Source organism: Medicago sativa, chromosome 2, assembly GCF_051527215.1.
Source record: "Medicago sativa cultivar Bolivia chromosome 2, Bolivia_mono, whole genome shotgun sequence".
In the NCBI taxonomy this organism is placed as follows: Eukaryota; Viridiplantae; Streptophyta; class Magnoliopsida; order Fabales; family Fabaceae; genus Medicago; species Medicago sativa.
Window position 1 is genome coordinate 82,130,676 of NC_140750.1, and position 21,808 is coordinate 82,152,483.

At 35.2% G+C, this 21,808-nt stretch overlaps 1 protein-coding gene across 1 annotated transcript; it reads right to left on the reverse strand.

The window, feature by feature from the left end:
• Positions 1 to 1,533: 1,533 nt before the first annotated feature.
• Positions 1,534 to 14,125, reverse strand: SUS2 (Pre-mRNA-processing-splicing factor). The gene is made up of 25 exons (XM_085747463.1): positions 13,635 to 14,125; positions 12,614 to 12,830; positions 12,091 to 12,481; positions 11,374 to 11,860; positions 10,448 to 11,238; positions 10,230 to 10,315; positions 9,589 to 9,771; positions 9,116 to 9,430; positions 8,726 to 9,030; positions 8,190 to 8,644; positions 7,972 to 8,098; positions 7,285 to 7,526; positions 7,085 to 7,208; positions 6,812 to 7,001; positions 6,605 to 6,712; positions 6,203 to 6,456; positions 4,753 to 5,369; positions 4,560 to 4,666; positions 4,164 to 4,418; positions 3,607 to 4,080; positions 3,146 to 3,307; positions 2,799 to 2,996; positions 2,441 to 2,719; positions 2,091 to 2,333; positions 1,534 to 1,909 (listed from the first exon to the last, which is right to left on the reverse strand). The coding sequence occupies exons 1-25, from the start codon at positions 13,898 to 13,900 to the stop codon at positions 1,715 to 1,717; spliced, it is 7,071 nt and encodes a 2,356-aa protein (XP_085603589.1). The 5' UTR covers positions 13,901 to 14,125; the 3' UTR covers positions 1,534 to 1,714.
• Positions 14,126 to 21,808: the final 7,683 nt, after the last annotated feature.

Genomic DNA, 21,808 nt, shown 5'->3' on the forward strand with positions numbered 1-21,808 from the left:
TTCATTGAATAGAATTAATGAAATGTATTCTCAAAGACATTGATGTGGTTGAGGGAATGGGGGCAAGGTGCACAAGGTGAGCATAAAATCAAAGACTGGTATTGGTTAAATGCAGGGGTAGTTAGAAAAGCAGTTTCTTGCTATGTAAGTAATGGTACTTTATGTATAGCTTAGCTTAGCTTATAGGGAAATTACACACTTATATAAATACATCTGATATGCTTCAGTAAATGACTCAAGGGAATTGTCACACACTTTCATTCGTGATTAGAGAATTTCTCTCTCAAATTCTTCTCTCATAATATGCTACAAGTTAAGGTAGCAAGAGTCTAGATCCTAAGAGAGATCGGGGAAGGTTCACATCATTGTAAATTGTGCGATCGTAACATGAATTGTAAGATCCTACCAAATTTGGAATTACATACATATTAAAGAAACTCACACCCAAAAATACTTAAAGAAACTCAAATTTGGGATTATTAGATTCATAAAATGACCAAGAACATGAGTAAAAAGAATAGCAAATTCACGAGTAAAGGAGCAAAACAATGGACGGTAGCAAATTTATAAACAACCTAAAGAAATTCCAAACCTGATGGAAACCAGTCATAAAAAATAATAAACATGAAAACAGTAACAATTAATAATAGAACATGAAATCTTAATCTAAAGTCACTCAATTCCTAAACAATTCATGTTAGAGAAGGTCAGAATCATCTGAGGGATCTTCATTTCCATCGTATCTGTCTTCATCTTCATTTGAATCATTTCCATTATCTCCATCTTTATTTGCGATTTGCAACAAATATGTGTATGTTTGGAGGAACTTATGCATGTTTGAACTAGTGGAATAGGCGAGAATTATGTTTGGAAATTGCAGGGAACTTATCTTTTATGTTTTGCACCAGTTGTCTCATGAGAAAAGAGAAATGTTTGTTATAACTCTATGGAGTTTGTGGAAAGGAAGGAACAACACCTTTTGGGAAAATAATAAGGCCTATGTGCACCTTCAACAGTTATATCACAGTCATGTACAAAACAAAAGGATGTGAATCAAGCCAAAGTAACTGGATTCGTTTCCAACAATCGAGGACTTCATGAAAATAATAGTTCAGATTCAGAAACAAAACTGGAAAATAAGGTAATTTTATTACTTTTTGAAATTTAAATTGTAATATTATTCTTAATTCAAAGATCATTTTCAAACAGAAACAGAAGCACTGAATGGAGAAACAATGTGACAAGGTTCATATGACTATCGGGAGAGAACGACTTTGTGCTTTTTTGTCAACAGCAGATTGATTTGATTATCAACAAATCCTAAATAACTTTATCACAATTAAGTTTTCAACTTTCAATCAATATTTCCATCGAAATAATTGACCTTGTTATACTTAACCGCTAGGATTACTTTTTACATGAATTTTTTTTTCGGCTTGTGACCAAACCAAACTTCAATTCCGTAAAGACGAATTTAACACTTGCTTGAACAAAATGACTAGGCAAACGTTGGGGTAAATAGCTCAAATCACGGAAACAGGCAACAGCAACTTGGTATATCCTGACTGACTGTAGTTATTTACAGAACTAAGAAACTTTTGCTACAAAATCATCAGAGCGTACATTACAATAGACAATGCAACATCTTATGACAAGTTTCATAAATTAAAGGATCTGCCACTTGTATCTCAAGATAAAATGAACATTTTATATCTTAAGAGAATGTATCTTCTCGATCTCCCTCGGCAATTGTCTCCCCTTCCTCCATATTGCTGAACTCTAAGAAATGAGTTGGTCTATGATCTTCGTGGTAATACTCCCTAGGGGTCCCAAGCTTCACTCCATACTTCATCCCAGAAGCATGCCTCACTCCCATGAAGTTGTAATTCCATGGACCATTATCAGGAATCTAGGAAATTGTGACAACCATCAAAACAATCAGAAACAAATAAAATAATATATAAATCATGATAAAAACAAATGCGTAATTAGATTGGTTTATATTTAATCCCTTTAATGTAGTTAAATTACCATCACTCAATCATAGGTAAAAAAATAATTGGAAAACTCAAGGAAATAGTGAAGTTTACCATGTAGAAACCAAGGAAGCGATCACTGAGGAGCATCTGAACCTTCTCATAATGAGTGGGAAGGTAACCATGCGGGTTGCTTCCGGTATCCTTGTTAATACGTCCCCATTCATAACCAGATGGAGTCAGTTTATATGCAGTTAAAGAACATGAACCCGGAGTAAAACTGCAAGTCAAGATAATACACTTCTCCCCATCCCATTGTTTATTGTTCTCTAGAACCTTGGCATGTGAAGTGAGATCCTGCAATGATAATTTCTCCGGTAAGATAATGTTGTGACGAATCATAAATATATTTCCCTTACAAACAACAACAAAAAAATGAATGATTTAAACTAAAGGAAGCAAACCTGAGGCGCCAGCTGCGGAAGTTCATTTGGTTGAGTATGCATCCATCCCAAAGGTTCCAAATCATTCAAGAAATCATGCTCTGGGAGAGCTGATGGGAGATGGACTTGTTGATGAGTCCCCCATTGTGGTGGCATCACAATGCACCGGATTTCCTTAACCTGAGGATTATCAGGAGGACTTATACCATACAAGTACCCAGAAATCTGTGTTCGAAGATCTGCTATGCATATAAACTTTTTCAAAATGTTCTTTGGCATGATATAGGTATAGCCCGTTTCCTGCACAAAATTCAATGTTAAAATATGATAGGAGTTGAGTATAATAAGATTTAAAGAAACGAAGAAAAATAATGCCAACCTTTATATCCTCGGAGTTCACATATATGTGGTTTACTCGAAGGTATAAATTTGTGGCTGATATTGCTCTGACACGCCAATCAGTCTTCGAAGCAAAAGCACCTTGCTCGTAGGGACTAGTGGTGGTCACAATAAGTTCTTCACCGTGAACATTTGTGGTCCTCGTTGTTACAGCTGTCACCTGGTTTGCTTCATGTGACTGTAAAATAGTGAAAACAGAACAGCTAGAGTAAATATTCTAGATTGAGATGGCAGGATAAATCAATTTCAGGTAACAAAATCAATAGAGGTCATAAGAGAAAAGTAGAGTTGTATAATATTTCCAACAAGCAGCAAAAAGAATATAACCTGTTTTTCAATCTCTGCAATCTGTTGCCGCTGTTGTGAAGGTGGAGTAATCTCAGCCCCGAGTATAATATCACGAATCTCAGACTGGGTCAAAGCAGAAGTATTCACATTGTTTTTCTTTGCATAATCAGAAAGTATGAGATCTCTTAATGCAACCTCCACCTGCCAAGGCATTATGTTAAGGCTATGAATAACGAGAGGAAAGAAAAGCTGCAAAATAAGACCTCAACAAACTACTACAAGCACGGACACAGACACGACACGGACACCGATAATGATTTATGAAAATGACATAATTCAGTGTAATCATATATGTCGGTGTCATGTCAGTGTCGGACACGCTCTGTGCTTCATATTAAAAATCAATGTCAATGGCCCTGTAACAACCAATACTTAAGAATCTAAGGATTGAACTTGCAACTAACAGATTTAAAAAATAAGAAATCGCAAATTAAATTTACCTTCATCCACTGGTCATCACTTAGAGAAGGCCAGATGTGATGAGGTTCAGTGACGATAGTTTTGTCAGGCTTCAGTAACATCTTCGCCTTTTCATTATTCACATGAAGTGCACGCAAAATCAGAATCAGCCTGGAGAATGCAGTGTATGAGGAAATGCTCTTCAGCCAGTCATCATAAATGTTGAATAAGACCATTTGTGGTTCTGTGGCCTTCAAAATGAGATCCCCAAATTTCTCAATTTTCAAACAAGCTTGGAAAGGAAGCTGCAGCTCACTTCCTTTGATAACAATATTGGGGAAATCCAGTAAGTGAACCTCCAATGGGTCCAACATTCCTTTACGAGTAACAATAATCTGCTTGGGCTGCTCTTCCACAGGCAAAGACCTTACTAGAGCTGCAACTTCTTCTGCTGTTTTCCACTTAGCCAGTTGACCAAGACGCTTTTGACCAGCCCATACACTCGTATGAATAACCTGCAAGGAATGATGTAAGACATGAATACCTAGACAACTAACCTTAGAAACAGCTCAGTAAAAACGGGAACCCTAAAACAAACCTTAAGAAACAACTGTCCAGTCCTTGGATTGAAAATAAAAATGGCACCATTGATGGGTTTTGTTGTAAGATTTCCTTCAAAAGTCTTATGAATTGTAACCCGATACACATTAGTGTCATCAACAAACCATATGATTTGGTTGCTGAATATCTCTCCATAGTTTTGGGAAGACAAATATGGTTCAGTGGGCTCAGAAGAATACAACTGCAAACCTTTCCTGATACGTTCCCTCAAAACATACAATGCAGGATTTGACTGTAATACACAAAACATTAGTGCAACAATTGTGTTAGATAGTAAAAAAATTACATAGTACAGGCACAAGAGCTTATCAAAACAAAACAAAAATACGAAAGTTCACTCAAATGTAACTTCTTATGTAAGATTCTTATTTACCTTCATAATCTTATTCATGGCCTGCTGAAGTAGTGGCTTTGATCCAGGGAACCAATTCCCAAATGCAGAATGCAAGTTATATGCCAAATCAAGGCCAATCATAACCCCTGCATGGAGAAGAAGAAAAACAATGATAAAGCAACACTAGATATAAAAATCATATAAGAAATATAGCGAAATGACAGAGACAGACCAGTAGGAGATGGGTATATAGACATATTATCTGTTGTGTAATCCATAAATTTGGCCCGGGTATAACGCTCAATGTCGTGAGAATCATAATCACCCCATCTTAGCTGAACATCAATCCAGTACTTATTGCTTGCTTTCTGATCAAAAACATCCTTAGATTCAGCTACAAGACTAGGCTTTGACATTGGCCATCTGTGGGCAGCAAAGAGAAGGATGTCCGCACAAGAACTGTTCATTTTGTAACTCTTCCTAGGATGGATTGTTTCCTTCTGGACAGTCTCAATCTCCAAAGCGTCCAACTCTTGATCCAAAACCTGACAAAGATCCATGACAACACTCTCATGGATCTTCTGCCACAAGTGAGCTCTGAATATCTGGATAAGAGATATCTTCAAAGTTGGAATTTTCCCATGCATGAAAATACCAGTCAGATCTAGCTGCACTTGGAAACCAACATAAACATTGGCTCGGTTAATGGTTGGTGACCACCACAGTGTAAATCTACGGTTGGGTATCTGGTTGAGACCAGATCTCTGTGCATTGGTGAGCTTCTTATACTTCATAGATTCCTCAAAACCTGATGCCTTTTCCCAGAAGAGACCTTCCCAAGTTGGAAAACTGTGAAAAATAAAAATAAGAGGAGGATTACTCTTCTTCCGAAGTGGAGATAAATTAACAAGTAAATATTGGACATGCTGCAAGTATATTTACAATTCCTAGACCTTGTGCCAAATATGATGTTAGGGAAAAGTCTGGCCGGTGACTTAAGACAGACGGACCATTTTAGGGCTGTGTTCTGTGTTTGAATTTTGTCCAACAAGACATGTCAACTAGCATCCTCACATGATAAAAATATTTTGACTCCTACATGGCTACAAAATTAACACACAACATCGACTCATATTGGGGAGCTATTCAAGATTTGAAAGAGATAACAAGTCGTAGTATGCTCTGTCTTCAAATTCTAACCAATTTTAATTCGTAAAATAGTAAAGCAGGTGTGCTTTTCTCAGACTAGATACATTTCCCAAAGCTTGTATTTTAGTTGTTCACTATATATCAACCAGTAGTAAAACTTGATATTTAACTTATGTATGGCAATTACAAGTTATGAATTGTGAACGGAATCTTCACACTTACATTTTAAATTATGTAAGTTGTTACCCTGCAAGTGTCCTATAGTTTTGTGTCGCAATTACTAATTATGAATTGGGAATCTCATTCTTACATTTTAAATTCTGTATGGTGTACCATGCAAGTGACCTATATTTTTTAGAACTTGTGTTGCTATCATTCTATGTGTATTTTGTGTCTCGTTACCGTGTCTGTCAGATTTACAAGATAAAATGCATACAGCTAAAAATAAGTGGTGTATAACAACTTGATAGACTCGTCAAGATTCATTTACTAACCCAACCAAAAGACTAATTCAACGGAAAAATATCACTTACTATGTTCCTTTGAATAATGTGTGTTCAAGAATTCCTTCAACTCCTCCAAGGGCTTGAATAACATCAGTTCGGTAATTATTCAAGTTCCACAACTTCCCATCGTGCCTCTGGTGTGTCCACCAGAAGGGATTTTGTTTTAGAACTTGATATTGCTTGAAGTCTGTACGCACCCTCCATCCTTTATCATAAGCCAAAGTGTGTCTATCCTTCTGAAACAAAGTGTTGATACGTGGTATTCCTCTGTCCCATGAGTCCTGCCAAGACAATCAAGAGTAAGTAAATAAATAGATTCCCTACTATTAATAAAGTAAATAAATAGATTCCCTACTATTGATAAAAACAGACTTATTGTAACTACACAGTTCAAACACACCAAAACCCCAAAAATTTCAGAGCACTCACTTCCAAATCCTCAAGGGTCAAGCGTCTATTTTGTGCTTGTGCTTCCTGCCTTTTCAATGCATATTCAGCCCAGACACGCTGTGAATCAACAAACTCACTTTCCCAAGGCTGCATCATCAAAGAAAATATAAAAAAAAACTATTTATATAAATCTATCAAATGTAAGTATGAATACCAAGTTATGTAACAGAGAAAGAAATGGTTAACCTGTATATAGCGATAAAGATTGGGAATCAACTGGTCCTCCTCGTGACTCATACCACTTCTAAAGTGGGTTACACCAACATCTGTCTGCTGACTGTACCGTAGATCACTTTGTGGAATCAAAATGTGACCCATAGACAACATTCCAAGTCCTCCAATTTCCTTTGGGGTGTAGAAAATGACAGGTGGAAACCTGGTAAAAGAGACAGAAACACAGATTTGAACATTTGAACTCAAAGCTCCAAATGAACTACTAAATAATTGTATGATTGTTACCTGCTAGGCATCTTTGAGTTGAGTCCAATCTTGATACGAGTCTGAATTTTATTTTCACATTTAACAAGCAAATCCAACAGCTCTTGAGTGTGTACAGTTGCCTCTCGGAAATAAGTCATGAGTCCTGAAAAGAACCAAAGTCAGGGAAAAAATTGACAAAAACCTCTGCATAAAAACTCCTAGAACTCAACTTCCATTACCTATTAAAGCTGTATTCCACTTATTGACAATTTTTGTGAATGTAGTAGAACCCGAAGACATAAGAATCTGTCTCACACGATTCTCAAACACCTTCATGTGTTCATCGTCAACTCTTAAGAAGGCAACAGCTGTTCTTTCTTTTGTCTGTTCATTCTGGAGATTCCAGACACCATCTCTCGTGTTACTGAATGCTTCTTGAGTCATTCTAATTTTAGGAAGTATCCTCACTTCAAATCCACACCTGTAGGATATTAAGAGGTGTTATCAAAGAGAGATCCATTGATTCATACACATAGGTTAAAGGATGAACCAAATCCCAAAAAAACAAAGGACTGATAATCTGGAGTTGTTAATGATGGTAACAGCCAAGGATATTAACAAATAGAAATACAGAGAGTTTTGTATGGGTAAAATAACAATATACTGATAGACAAATTGTTAATGATGATAACAGCCAAGGACATAAACAAATAGAAATGCAGAGTTTTGCATGGGTACAAGAACAATACACTGATAGAAATTGACAGCTAGAAAACTAAATTTTTTTGTATACCATGACAAGTTGAACACCTAACACTAATTTAAAATTCTAAAAGACTTGAAAGAAAAAGTTCACAAACGTATCCTTCTACATGTTAAAAAACCAAGGGGAAGTAAGAAAAAAGCTTAAATCAATTGATACTTACATGCTAAAAAGCAAGTTTGGATTATCCTTGCTATAAACAGAAACAAAGCTGTTTTCCCATTCCAGAGTTGTGATGCTTCTAGGAAGACGATTCTTCATATCCCAAAAGACACTTCTCCCAAGATTCACTGAAATCACAAAAAGTGAATCGATAAACATAATGAAAAGCAAAGGTCAAAATAGTCAAAAATCCACACAAAATAAAAGGAAAGCACATACCATCATGCTTCATGAGCCTCATTCTTGCATCTCTTGGCCAACACTTCTTATTATTGTACCCCACCATGTTCTCATTGTTAGGATCAGGATGCTCGGTGAGATATCGCTGAATGAGATCCCGGGCCTCCTCATGTGTGAAGCGGAATAAGATGTGAACTCGGTCTATGTACCGAGAATACAGCCTAATTGGATGCCTGGTCTCCACTTTGGTGTCCCAATAAGTAATGAACTCGTTAGGCATCTGCGGTGGACCAGCAATCTCACTTGCTCGAGTCAATCCAAGAAGCAAAAGATCCAATACTAGGCCGTAATATTGAACAACGAAAGATGCAAACTGCAGTCCACGTATAAGACCATATGAATTTGTGTGGCTCATGTCCTTATATGACAGCACAACATTGTTTTTTGCCGTGACATAATCAGCAATGTTATGGTCTAGAACCAAACGGAGAAGCCTGTAATATAACAAATACATTTAGAATAGAAGATAGCACTAGTTTCAGTCAAAAATTCAAAAGTGGTTAACAAATGCACACCTATTTAACATTGTTAAATCAATCTTCTCGAAAAATTTCTCAAACTTGGTCTGCAGCATCACAACGCACTGACCATCGCTGGTGTCCCAGACACTTTGCAGATTATTGATACCTTGACACCATTTGTAAACCAGAAGAGGCGGTGGCTCAGAATCTGCAGGCTTGATCCAGTTGGGAAAGAGATGACGTTTGTCGCCTTCATACCACAGATATTGATCAAGATATGCATCTGTAATTTTCTCAAGAGGCTCTATCTCATAAACCGGAATCAAGTAGCTATATAAATCCATAAACTCTATTCCAACCTGCAAAACAAAAAATTATATGGGTCATGTGATGGGGATGAACATCCTTAAAAATATACATCTAATTTTCATTTTATTCGCATACCTCTTTGAAGGCGCGTTGGGTGAGGAGGTGCCGCTTGATTCGCGATAATGCCTCGTGTGGATTATCATAAGCTTGTTCAATCAGCCCTAACTCCTCTCTTTGCAGTTGATTTAATCTTACTGCAACGCTGTAGGATTCCTTCAACCTCTCAAGTGCAAGGATAAGCAACTTTGTATCATGCTTGTATGATAGAGGTGGAAATGGAATAGGGGAGAACTTCCTAGATTCCAACCAATGGACTGTAGTTGTATAGATAGCAACAGCTTCTTCAGGAGTAACATATGGGCCATCTTTCAAATAATTGTGTTGGCGCTCCTGCAAACGGGTAAATTATCAGTAAGGTGTAATTTCGGGAAAACAATAATTTCTATAAGAACAATGCTTTAAAAATTGTTTGTGTGATAGTTTTTTTTCCGACCAAAAAAATTGATGGGTCATAGTTGATATTGAATCCTATAGAACACTGAACACACCTGTTCTGCCTTCAGCCAAAGACGTGTCAATCTTCCAAGATTCTTGCGACAAACCGTCTTATCAACAGTTGCACCTCTTCTTATACGTTCACGATTATAATGAGCAACATTTGTCCACCAATCTGCTTTTGACTTCACATATCGAAGGATCATGTTTTCTATGGGAACAGGCAGACCAGGAACCTACATGTTGCCAAAGTAAGTAAATCAACAATACATCCATGAAGACATGAACAACTTCTGGCTACAATAACAGAATCAAATTTTAGAAACATTTTGGAAACAAACATTTCATTCATAATTGATCATTGATATGTACCTAACCTATATGGAAACAAGCATTTCATTTCTAATTGATCCTTAACATGTACCCAACCTATATGGAAACAAGCATTTCATTTGTAACTGATCCTTAACATGTACCTAACCTATAACAGTAAACAAAAATCTAGACATCTAAGTGCTCTTTAAACCCAAACAACCACCCATGTGTGCATGCTCTTTAAACCCAAAAAACCATCCATGTGTTCATAGAGTTACTAATTCACAAGAAATAAAATAAATAAGTGAATAATAAATAAAAATAAAATAAATAAGTGAATAATAAATAAATTGGTACATGCAAATTACAATCAAATTACCTTCCAAGGAATATTTGCCTTCCAGCATCGCCAAGCTTCACTCAAATGCTGCAATATAGTTCTTGCCTTATTCTGCTTTATACCCTCTGTCATTCAGGGGAGGAAAACACACCATAACTTGAGTAAAATCAGAGAGAGAGAGAGAGAGAGAGAGAGAGATGCAAAAGCACTCAGAATGAAAAGAATTAAAGTAAATAATGAAAGTGTAAAGTGATTACCTGGCATAGCATCAAGCACATCATGCATAACAGCTGCCCGAAGCTCTAAGTCAAAATGACTCTCAACACGCTGCTTAGTAACGGTCTTGGCCACTCCTTTAGAATGACGTCCCTCAAACTGCCGTGCAAGTAAATTTCCAAGCCATCGCTCAAGAAGGGGCACAATACCACGAAGAAAGAATAACCAAACCCTCCACATTGGTGCCCAAAACCCACAACCTGGTCCTTTCCCGACAGGACCAGTGTTGAAACGGTAGTAAATCAAGTGCTTCAAATCTTTACACATCCTAATTTGCCGCATAAGCCTATATTTGTAACGATACATACCGGTCAATTGACCAACATGAGAGAAAGTATATTGGAGGCCATCTGCCAGCTGGAAAGCATCAACGTTACCCAAACGGAACTGAACATTGGCATCCACCACAAGTTTTGTCAAACGAAGGATCTCACGGCAAAGATGAAAAGCATTACCAAATCGTGATTTCTTACGCTCTTTTGTAGTCAAGGTTTTGACAGGCTTTAAATTGAAATTATAATCAAGGTGAAGATAGTTCAAATTTTTCCTGTGAATTAACAGATTCAACATATTGTACCCCTGCCGACAGACTTGAAGACCTGCTTCAACCCAATCAAGTTCTGTGGTCTGGAAAAACTTTGTTGCTTGAAGTGATCTGAATAGGTGTTTCTTTTTTTGAGCCTTTGGAGGTCTGTGATGCAGCTCATTCAACACAAAACACTTAAGCAATTTTTGATAACTAACTCGGACTTTAACTGGATATGAAGGAGGACTGTTGGACAATTAGAAAGAAATGGTTAATTGTCAGTCTACTAGTATCACTATTAGAGACAAAAAAAAACAATAATGTAGGCATGATTGACAAATAAAAGACAATCTCTAAAGCGTAGAGGGAGAATAAACTTACCAATGCTCCTTGTACCATTCCGACACAAGAGGAATGTCTTCTGCACGCCTCATGCGGCCAGATCTCATGTTAAAAGGACGAGGAGCAAAAAGCAAGGAAATTCCAGCAGCTGTGGTGTCGGTATAAAGTTGTGTATCTTTAAGAAAAGGCTCAACACCATCTGGAAGGACCCAGTCATCATCATCATCCTCATCATAGATTTTCTTCTCCCACCGCTCTTTGTTTGCACTGGTTATTGGGTGTATCAAGGGATCATAATAAAATGCAGGTAGATCGGGATCTTCAGTTTTTATGTACATAACCATGGGTGTATGGTAAATACAAAGCCTTACTTTACGAGGCCTGTTGTTATAAAGATGGGGAAAGGCGATTCTATATTCTGTCCGAAGTGGAGACCTTATAATGAGTTTGTTGATGTCATTAAACTCGTTCCAGTCTTCATCTCCTTTCTCCATATCACGGTAGAGAGGCTCAAATTTAGGCCCGCCTAGAGAGCAAAGGTAATAGAAAAAAAATCAATGCATGATTTTGATTTCCTATGTTATTGTAATATTTAGACTAATAAATGAAACATAACTTCATATACCTTTTAATGACAATATACATTGCTATCTAGTTTTATAATCACTGATATCTAGCATGATGTGAACGTAATATGTAACACAGTAAATATTCAATGCTTTAACATATTTATGTAAAAGAAAGAAATCCCATTACCAGGTATGCACATGTTCAAAGCCTTTGCTGTAAAAAAGGACTCCATGTCAAACAAGTAGAAATAATTTCTGTCACTTAGATCAGACAGAAGCTGCCCAGCAAGCCGATGCAAAGTTGCCATTATAGGAAGAGAAAGATGCCATTTTCGGTAACTAGGACCATTTATAAGCTTTGTTTTCACAAGAGGCTTATGATCATAAAACCAAGTATACACGGCAGAATCTTCCTCTTCGTCAAGCTCCAGCTGAATCGGCTCTAGAGGATCAACATCTAAGAGATTATCAGCATAGTCAAGTGGAGGCTCCTCATCATCAAATGGAGGAAACCTCATCCTCTTAAAATGACGACGATCCCTTTTCTCCCTTCTCATCATTATCCACATTGTACCCCACTGCATAATAATTTGTTTGGTTAAGAATCATCATGATAAAAATTATGTATCATAATCATACACAACAAATAGGAACACGTAACTTTTATGAGCTACAAGATGTTTCAAAAAGGCAAAAAGAGATCAACAAACCTGAGCAAGATAAATGGGCTCAACAACCCACGGTATTTCGTTGACAAAAGTGATCGCACCAGAAATATGGTACAAGACCCTCACATCTCGAACCTGCTCCCAAGGCATAGGCATATTTTCCAGGAGCTTATAAACAGCATGCGGTATAAACTTAAGTGCTCCAAGATACACACGCTTGTCGTGACGAAATTTCTTAGAGGACATATCGCCATGATCCCTGAATATAGAACAGCAAATAAACATGACTTGCAACAACAATATCAATTATTTTCACATTAAGATACAAATTCATCCATTACTAAGAAGAAAGGTCACGAATACAGTGATAGTGATAGTAACACAACACGGAATATCAACATCTTTCATTTCTTAACCAAAAAACAACAATCTCATGCATAGCAACATAACTTATATACAAATAAATACCTTGTCCCTGGTGTGCCCCCTGCACCTATGTTTATCCTAACCGTGAGCATACTACAATTTTAACTCGCATAAAACCCAGAAAAAATAACTCTTTTATAAAGGTAATAAAAATCAAGTGCATAGCTCTCAAGATAACAATTATTCTTTTCAAATTAGCAACATAAGATCTTTTTGAATCGGCTAACTCAAGCTTATCAACCAGCATAAACACTTGTGAGACTGTTTCGGAGAATTTACGAAAATAGCTTCTGACATGCTCATAAGCTCACCGAAATTGCTTTTAGAATAGTTTGTAGCATATACAACAACAGTTTAACTTAATTTTATCTTTAATTGTAGAAATAGCTTATACATAAGTGCTTATCATGACAAACTCTTATGATGTAAGTTGCAAATTTAACCCTAAAAAGTGCAATATACCAGCACAACACAATCAAACAATTTTACTCCTACTACCAACTTCTAAAACTACACAATTAGGTTCAGAAATTGTTACAATCAAACAATTTCACTCTCGGAAAGTATAAATCTACACGATTAGGTTTTCACATTAATCGAATCAGCAAATAATCAGAAACTGAGGAAAATCACTTGCCTGATGATTTTCCTGACATGTTCAGGAGGCATATCCTCTTTCTGAGTTTCAACAAATCCAAACTTCCTCTTATCGCTATACCGCTTTGAGTTAAGCTGCTGCCATTTCCTCGCCTTCTCTTCAAGCCTTGCTTCCGCATCGGCTTCAGTCTCAACCGGCGGAGGAGGAGGCGGTGGAAGCACCGTGTATGACGGTTGTGAAGCTTGAGGCGGTGGAATCGACGGAACTGTAGTTCCAGGTGGCGCAATCTGACCGTTGTTCCACATCTTGAAACACTCTTATCGAAGCTTCAAGGTTTGAAAAATCGATTAACTAATTAGGTGTAAGTGATTGTGATTGTGATTTTGAAACGGTTTCAGAGCATGTTCTTCGTTTTCGCAATTGAGCAGAGAGATTTTGAAGGTCTCACTCAGTAATAGCAGGTTCTAGGGTTTATGAGTGAGTGAGAGAAGAGAAAGAGAAAGGGAAAAAAAAGACGAAAATTGAGAAATAGAAATAGCGTTTGGAGAATCGCTTATTTAGATATATCGAAACGAAGGAAATGACGGTAACGCACTTGCCGCCTTTCAAAATTGGGCTGTTGTGGTTAAGCCCAATTCTCTTAAAATCATTGGACTATTATTTTGTTAACCCGTCAATTTCTAACGCGCTTTGTTTTTTTTTTTTGTGAGTTTTAGATTGTATAATTTGAACGCTTTTTGGATGTGTTTGAATTATAGGATCTAAAATATGTTTATATATAAGCAACAATCAATATTTGTCATAATTTAGCAGTCGTGAATTTCGCTTTTAAAAACAATAAAAAATTATAAAAACTTGTTACATAAAATCAAAAAAATATACAAATAAAAAAAATTAAGAATCAAATAAAACTAATGCAAATTTTTTCGGATTTTTCTGAGAATATGAAAAAATTAAAATAAACAATGGATCTAAAATATAAAATTTTGGATATAGAGGAGTGGAGTCATGTATGAACTCCCTTATAAGAAAGTTCTAATCCTTTATCATTACTTTTTAATTTTCTGGAAAAGTTTTGGAGTAATATGATCAAGTAGCCCGTAAACCGGATTTTTTACTGGAACACGACGGAAATAGCTAACAATGACCTAAAACATAAGGATGGGGTTAGGATGATTAGTTTGGTTCTTAAACCGACTATTGTTGTTGCAAACACGCGCAGTCTTTGTGCTGTTACGATTTGAATCATATATTTCAAACGGTTTTCCCCTTAATTCTTGACACAAGAGGGATGTTTAAGGGGTGTTCGGATTTTGTAATCCGAAAAGAAAAAAATGCACTCTACTTAGGAGTGTTCAAATTTTATAATCCAAATTGGTCAACAACTCTTTTTTAACCCAAATCAGGGGGAAACTCATTTCGGATTATAGAATCCGAAAACCTCATGGGCATTTTTTGTAAAAAATAAAAATAAAAATTAGGGCGTGCAATAAATAAATAGGGTGGAAAAAGTAATAGTCAAGTCATTTTCGGATTTTCTTTTCCCATTATTTGGGCTTTTCACACCCCTTCAAAATATCGTTTTTACCCCAGTTGAATTATATAATCGAAGAAAGTTTTATCATTGATTGTACAACTTGAAACCATCGAGAATCCAACGAGTCACGTAAAATGCATTTGTACATTTGCAGATTTAAGAAACTTTCGTAAACCAAAAGACTTGACCAACATAAACATTTTTTTATAGAGGCAAGGAAATGTATATATATAAAAAAATAAAAAAAAAAAAAAAGGCAAGCCCCCCATGGCTAGACCAAAACCCAATCAAACAAGTGGACAATCATAAGAAAAGATAGAACATTACAAAGAGTAGTAACCACGCCTAGTAAACAAAGCAAAAATCAAGTCCTCTAAATACTCAACTACAAGAAGAAACACAATAGCCAACTTTAGGGACCTGAACAGTATCAAATGCACTTCCTCCTTTTAGAGTCCATTCATAAATGGGAATCAGAAACTATTATAAGTGTCACGCTCATAGCAACGCCCTTATTTACAAGCTGAGCAAGATTGAATGTTTTGAGTTTTCCCCTTTTTGGAGCGTGTATTGATGCCTTGGGAGGGGGCCCCTTTAGATATTGCTGCTTGGTATTCTTCTTATGAGCTTTGGTAGAAACGGATTTGTTTCCTAATGGGCTATGGGAAGTATCGGGTAGCCCCTCAGGATCATAATCCTCATCTATTGCATCGCCCCAAAACTTCTGGAGTATCTTAACACTCTTTTGTGCTGCCTTAGACGGCGCAATGTGGGGTTCTAATATAAGCAACGTAGTGCTGCCTTAGACGGCGCAATGTGGGGTTCTAATATAAGCAACATAGGTAGCTTGTCCATAGTCAAATCAGTTGCATGGGTGGTAACAGGTTGGGGAAGCTTCGTCAAAGAACTCAACGGGACATGATCAGGTGGGTCCACAATAATGGATGGAGAAACCACATAGGCTTTGGGGAATGACCGCCTCCTAGACGAGTCTAGTTGTGATAGGGCTTGCAACCAAAGCTTAAGCAACGATGCCATCCACCCCCTTAGCCAAACTGTCAAACTCCTCATCAACCAAAACCTCTTCAACATATAGAACTTACAACTCCTTCAGAATGTCAAAAAAAAAAAAAATCCAAAGAAGTAACGTCATTATTGGCAGGCTTGCTAACATAAACATATATAGTTATATAAAAAAATATATAAATCAATATGTACATAAATGTGTTTAGATCATTAATGATATACATTTGAACCAATTCGCGCCAATGTTTGTGCTACAGTCATCGATTCCAAGACTATCGCATTTAACCTTTTCTCCATCTTCAATCTTATTATCATCAACAACATTATCTTTTTTCTCAATATTTTTAACAATCACCGCATTATCATCTTCAATTATCTCATTACCCGCCACACAACTGAGTTCATCATAACTATTATAACTTATCATCTTATGAATGTGTTTAGGATCTCATGACTTTGCATAGTCTTGACGACGTTGTGCTCAAGGTATAAACGTTGGAGGAATCGGTCACTCATGGTTTAGATATACCTATAATATAATTTGTGACAGCTACACGTAAGCAACGATAACGTTAAATGTAAACTAAAAAATAGGAAAAAAAAGTTAACGTTTGGAAAACTTATTGTACTCAGTATATGAACCTTATATTTCACCTCTCAACGTAACAAATTGTTTTATGTTATTTCCTCCATTACATGGTTTTTCAATGAGAATAGAAAAGCATGACATTATTGCTTTATCTCAACCCGCATCAACAACTCGTCTCATTGAGTAAACTTTTTTGTCAGTAATAAATTGTATTTAATGGTCAATATAATGATTATTAACAAAAGGTATAGGAACCTCATCCTTGGCATTTTTGATATGACTATCAATTAAAGGTTTCAACCGTGTTAGTTATAATGCGAGGTGTCAAACTAGATGGGGTATAATTGGGAGCATCCATATATGAAATAGGGTAAAATATAGTTAGAAAAGCTATTATGTTTATGTGTTAGCAGGGTTCAAATTGTATAATCTGAACTGAATTTTTCAAATTTTCAAATCATATAATATGAACACCGCAATACAATTTTGGTGATGTGAATCAAATGAAAAATGCTTAAAAACGAATTATGAATGTTTTATAGTCACATTACAGTTGCATTCAGATGAAAAGAGTGTGTGTAAAGTCCATCGATGTTTGGATTGTGGTATGAAACCATGTTTTCGCTAGAATAAGTGTGTTTTTGGAGGAGTGTGGAGTGGAAAGTGAGAAAGATGGTGAGATTCTGTCAGGTTATGATATCCAAAAATACTCACGTATTGTTGTGAACAAAATTCAGTTGTCTGTTGAACAACTCTTACAGTAACTCATCATGTATTGTTGTTTATAATAGCTTATGCATATAATGAACATGGATGATGTTTTGCTTAATAGTGTGGAAGACCTCACCCATCCATTCAGGGTAATACTTGTATGCAGCATAAGGACTTGAGGAAGAGTCTATACCCATGAATAGAGTATGTTTTTGGTTTTCGCTTTTATAGATCATTGTTTGGTAGATGGAATCAACCTCCTTTTTGATTTCCACTGAGCAGCATTTTGCTAATTTCTGTGCCAACTGACGAATCATCATCTTTCCTAATCTTACACTTTTCTTCTTTTTCGGCTGTGATATGTTTTAACTTTCCCCTATCCTCACTTAAAGCAACCCCACTAACCCTAATTTTCTCCCCAAGTTGGGTTAGTGGGTTTATGGGTAAGCCCACCAAAAATAAAAAGACTATTACTTTTTCCACCCTCTGACAAATCATCTAATAATGTTTTGTTTAATATGTTATAAGATTGTTTTCTATTTAAAAAAGTTTTTTGGGACTGTTATTGGTTTAATCTGGAGACAAATGTAACAATCTTGTCAAATATTTGTTTTGATTTTAGTATCATTTTATTCCATCACACATAGTCATAGATGTGTTAAATAAATTGAATGAAATGGTGAGAATTACGATGAGAGGTGATTCATTGATTCATATTGTAGTGGGCATGACAACCACACTTTGATTTTCACAACGAACAACACAAAATTTGAAAAATATATTTTTTTCAAACAATTTGCAAACAATTGAGTCGTTATTACTAAATTATTGATTTAAATATTATTTTAAGATGTTACTAATGGTTGGATCAACGTTTATGTGACTGTTCAAGTTCACTAAAATGTCGATAAAACCTACGATTTCTTACTTTTAAATAACCTTATAAACATTTAAATGAATTATTTTACAAAATTATCTAAGAAATTGGTACATTACAATTAACCATCATGTAAATTATGATGTATATTTCAATGATATATAAAGTTTAACATTTAAGAATTATGAATCAATATTAAATTATTACTATTGAGATAATATTTTCAAACATACTCGTGACTATACTAACAACCAAATATTCGACTCAAATTTTGTTTTTTTTGTAGACCATCATTGAATAGTTGCATCCACTCGTTGTAGATTTACGTGTTTACATCAATGAAATATATTTATAGGTACTGACATAAAAAATTGGTATGATAAATTTTTGAAAACTCATGACTATTTTTAAAATATCAATATTGATGTAAAGTTTCTATTAAATATATTTCATTTACTTTATTGTGCAAGATGCTCTTAAATACATGCAATGCACTCATTGCGGATTTTATATGTTTATATTTTGGAAGCAAAAAAATTATGTACCGATATGATAAATTCTGAAAACTCATAACTACATATAAAATATCAACATTAATGTGGTGTTTTTATTAAAAGAATTATATCATGTTTCACTTTCCATTTTCACAAATGATTTTTACTTTCTTGTACTAGATTTGAACAGGTCAATAAATACTAGATTTGACCAACTGTTCACCGATAATCAAACCCAATAGTAGATGCATCTTATAATCAATTCATTAAGTTTCATCGTCAAAAACCACAACAATTAGAGTTGAACGGTAAGTTCGTAAGTCCATCAACCAAACAATGTGTGAAATTACGATCAACTTCGCCTATCGAAAGTTGTTACAGTAAATTCCGATATAAGTTGGTCCCCATAAATATTTTCAACTTATAACCTTATGATTGAGGTTACAGAGGTATTAAAACACATTGTAACACATTTTGAATTTGCATACAAATTGAGTATTTCACATGTTACTAAACTTAATCAAACATGTAAAAGTTTTTGAACTCACTTCAAATGAATATGTCTCTTAAAAATAAATAAATCGTAAACATTTACCATTCACTTTCGGCGAACATATCAAACTCTCACTAAAAAGTGCGATTTTATTTTGTAGGGACTAAAAAATAAAGTTTGAATATTTATAGGAACCATTTACTTTTTTTTTTGAGGGAACCATTTACTTAATTAAACTTTTTTTTTTAATAATACCGGTTATCCACGCATCCACTTTTATAGGTTTTTTGTTTTACTTTAATCATACAATTTTTATGTTATACATATAACAAATTAATCCACTTTTTTTATGAATCATTTACTATTAAATCAAAGGGAGAGTTAGGATCCGTTGACACCAAATCTCAATCGTTTATTTTATTAAATCAAAGGATAATTATAGTGTCACATTTATATTTATTATGTATCTTTTCTCTCAATCACACACTATTATTGTTTTCGATCCTAGTTAGAAGATATTATTGTTTTGAATGAGTTGAAAATCTTAGTTGGTAATATTAATTTATGATTTTGCTAAAATGAGACCCTTTAACCTGAAGTAATTGAGAGTAATTAGGTCTTAGATGTGTGTGATTACGTTGATAATTGACTTTAAGACAAGGTGCAGCTACAAGCCCCACTTCCAATTTTTGCTAACCCCTTTTTCTTGTCAGCTGATATAGGTTTTGTAAGCAGATTCTCATACCTCTAAGCGTTGCGGATGAGAATGATATGATTCTAGATGGTTAAGCTTTCACTTACTGGGGATTTCCATGGCTTCCGGATGTCATAAGCCAATTAACATTGTCGTTCTGTTGGGCCTATGAAGCAAGTCAATGTGTTGCACTGAAATTTGTTCAAAAAAGGGGATGTGATTTAAAGGCTAATATTCCTTTTGTCGCAGATGACACACCATTTTTAAGGATTGTAGACATCCAAGAAGATCAATTTTTTATTGATGTGGATTCGTCGGTATATGTTATTAGAGCAGCCATGGAAGATTATGGATGTTTAGTTTGAGGCTTTTAATACGGTGATACTTTTGAAGATTATCCTAGACCGCCCAAAGTATATTACATTGTAGAAAGTCAATATGTCATAGAGCTTCATTGGGTAAGGTACTGATAACTGGTGTGGGATGTTTGGATGATGGGATACCATTCCTACAGATCCAGAATTCCTATGGCACCAGATGGTGCGATGAAGGCTATGGCTACATTGCCAAGGATTTGTTTCATCACATTCATGGTCTCAGAGGAGTTGTCCTTAGGAGAGAGTAAATCTGAAGAAGTGTTTAGAAGTTTTCCTATATGTTAGTTTATTAAAGTTTTTAATGAACAAGCCTTTAATTCCACAAAGGGATGTTGTAAACTTAGTTATGATAATCGTTACAACAGGTGATGGACTCTAATATGCATAGCTTACAATCAACATTAACTCACACCTCCTTTCTACGAGTCCGTCTTTGCTCCATTTGTCTTAACTCCATTTACTCCTTTTTAATACACAGATCTTTGCTCCTTCGAATTTTGAGCAAATGGAGCAAAGATGGATTCCTTTTCCACCATATGCAATATTAGATATCATTACTCATCTTTTTTGTTCTTTATAGTTGTGTTTTTATTTATTTATTTATTGTGTTCTTTAACCCAAAAAAAACTAAATCAAAAACTAATAAATTCCTTTAAAAAATATAACAATTAAACACAAATAATTAAAAAAAAAACATCAAGAGAAACGTTTGATAGAAAGTGTGTTTAACCGATGAAATTACGTGACAAACATGCTTTAAATCATCATTATAACAGAAAATATATAATTATTGTCCATGTTGTCTTAATACGAGTTACAATCAAATGATAATATTACATATTTTTTTAAATATAAGTATGCATTCCTTTACACTCCAATATAGATAATAAAATTTATACAATATATCGCAAACACTAAAACAAATAACTTCAAAGGAGATCCACTAAAAATCTAAAAACTAACCACATCATCCTGAATTAAGAACAATCCATACACAAATAGTATAATAATGTGAAAGATGGTTTGCCATAATTTATTTCCTCAGTTAAAGCCAGAGCAACAAGTGGACATGAAGGATTTCCGGATAGTATAACTTATACAAAAATATACAACGTTAAACATTACAATAATGGAATTGACTTAATTGAAAGTTACATTCTAAATCTAAACTAAAAGTGTTTAAAACCTGATTAATCTTAAACACACCTCTCAGGGACAAACCCTTGTTTTTTCAAGCTCATTGAGATATATAATTACAGAGATTTTGTATGAAACCATATGATGTGTGATAGAGCTACACACCATTTGTTCCTCAAGAACACTAAACAGAGCAAATTTACCACTATCAGCAACAAAAACAGTGGTATGAACCTTAGGAGTAAATTGAACAATAAGACTTATGTTAACGAGGTTCA

Excerpts from the sequence above, each read along its gene's own strand:
- SUS2 (XM_085747463.1), bottom strand. The coding sequence starts at position 13,900 with ATGTGGAACAACGGTCAGATTGCGCCACCTGGAACTACAGTTCCGTCG. Across the intron at positions 9,031-9,115 it reads CCCAACGCGCCTTCAAAGAG|GTTGGAATAGAGTTTATGGA; the intron begins GTATGCGAATAA and ends TTTGTTTTGCAG. Across the intron at positions 7,002-7,084 it reads AACTCAAAGATGCCTAGCAG|GTTTCCACCTGTCATTTTCT; the intron begins GTAACAATCATA and ends CTCTTTTACCAG.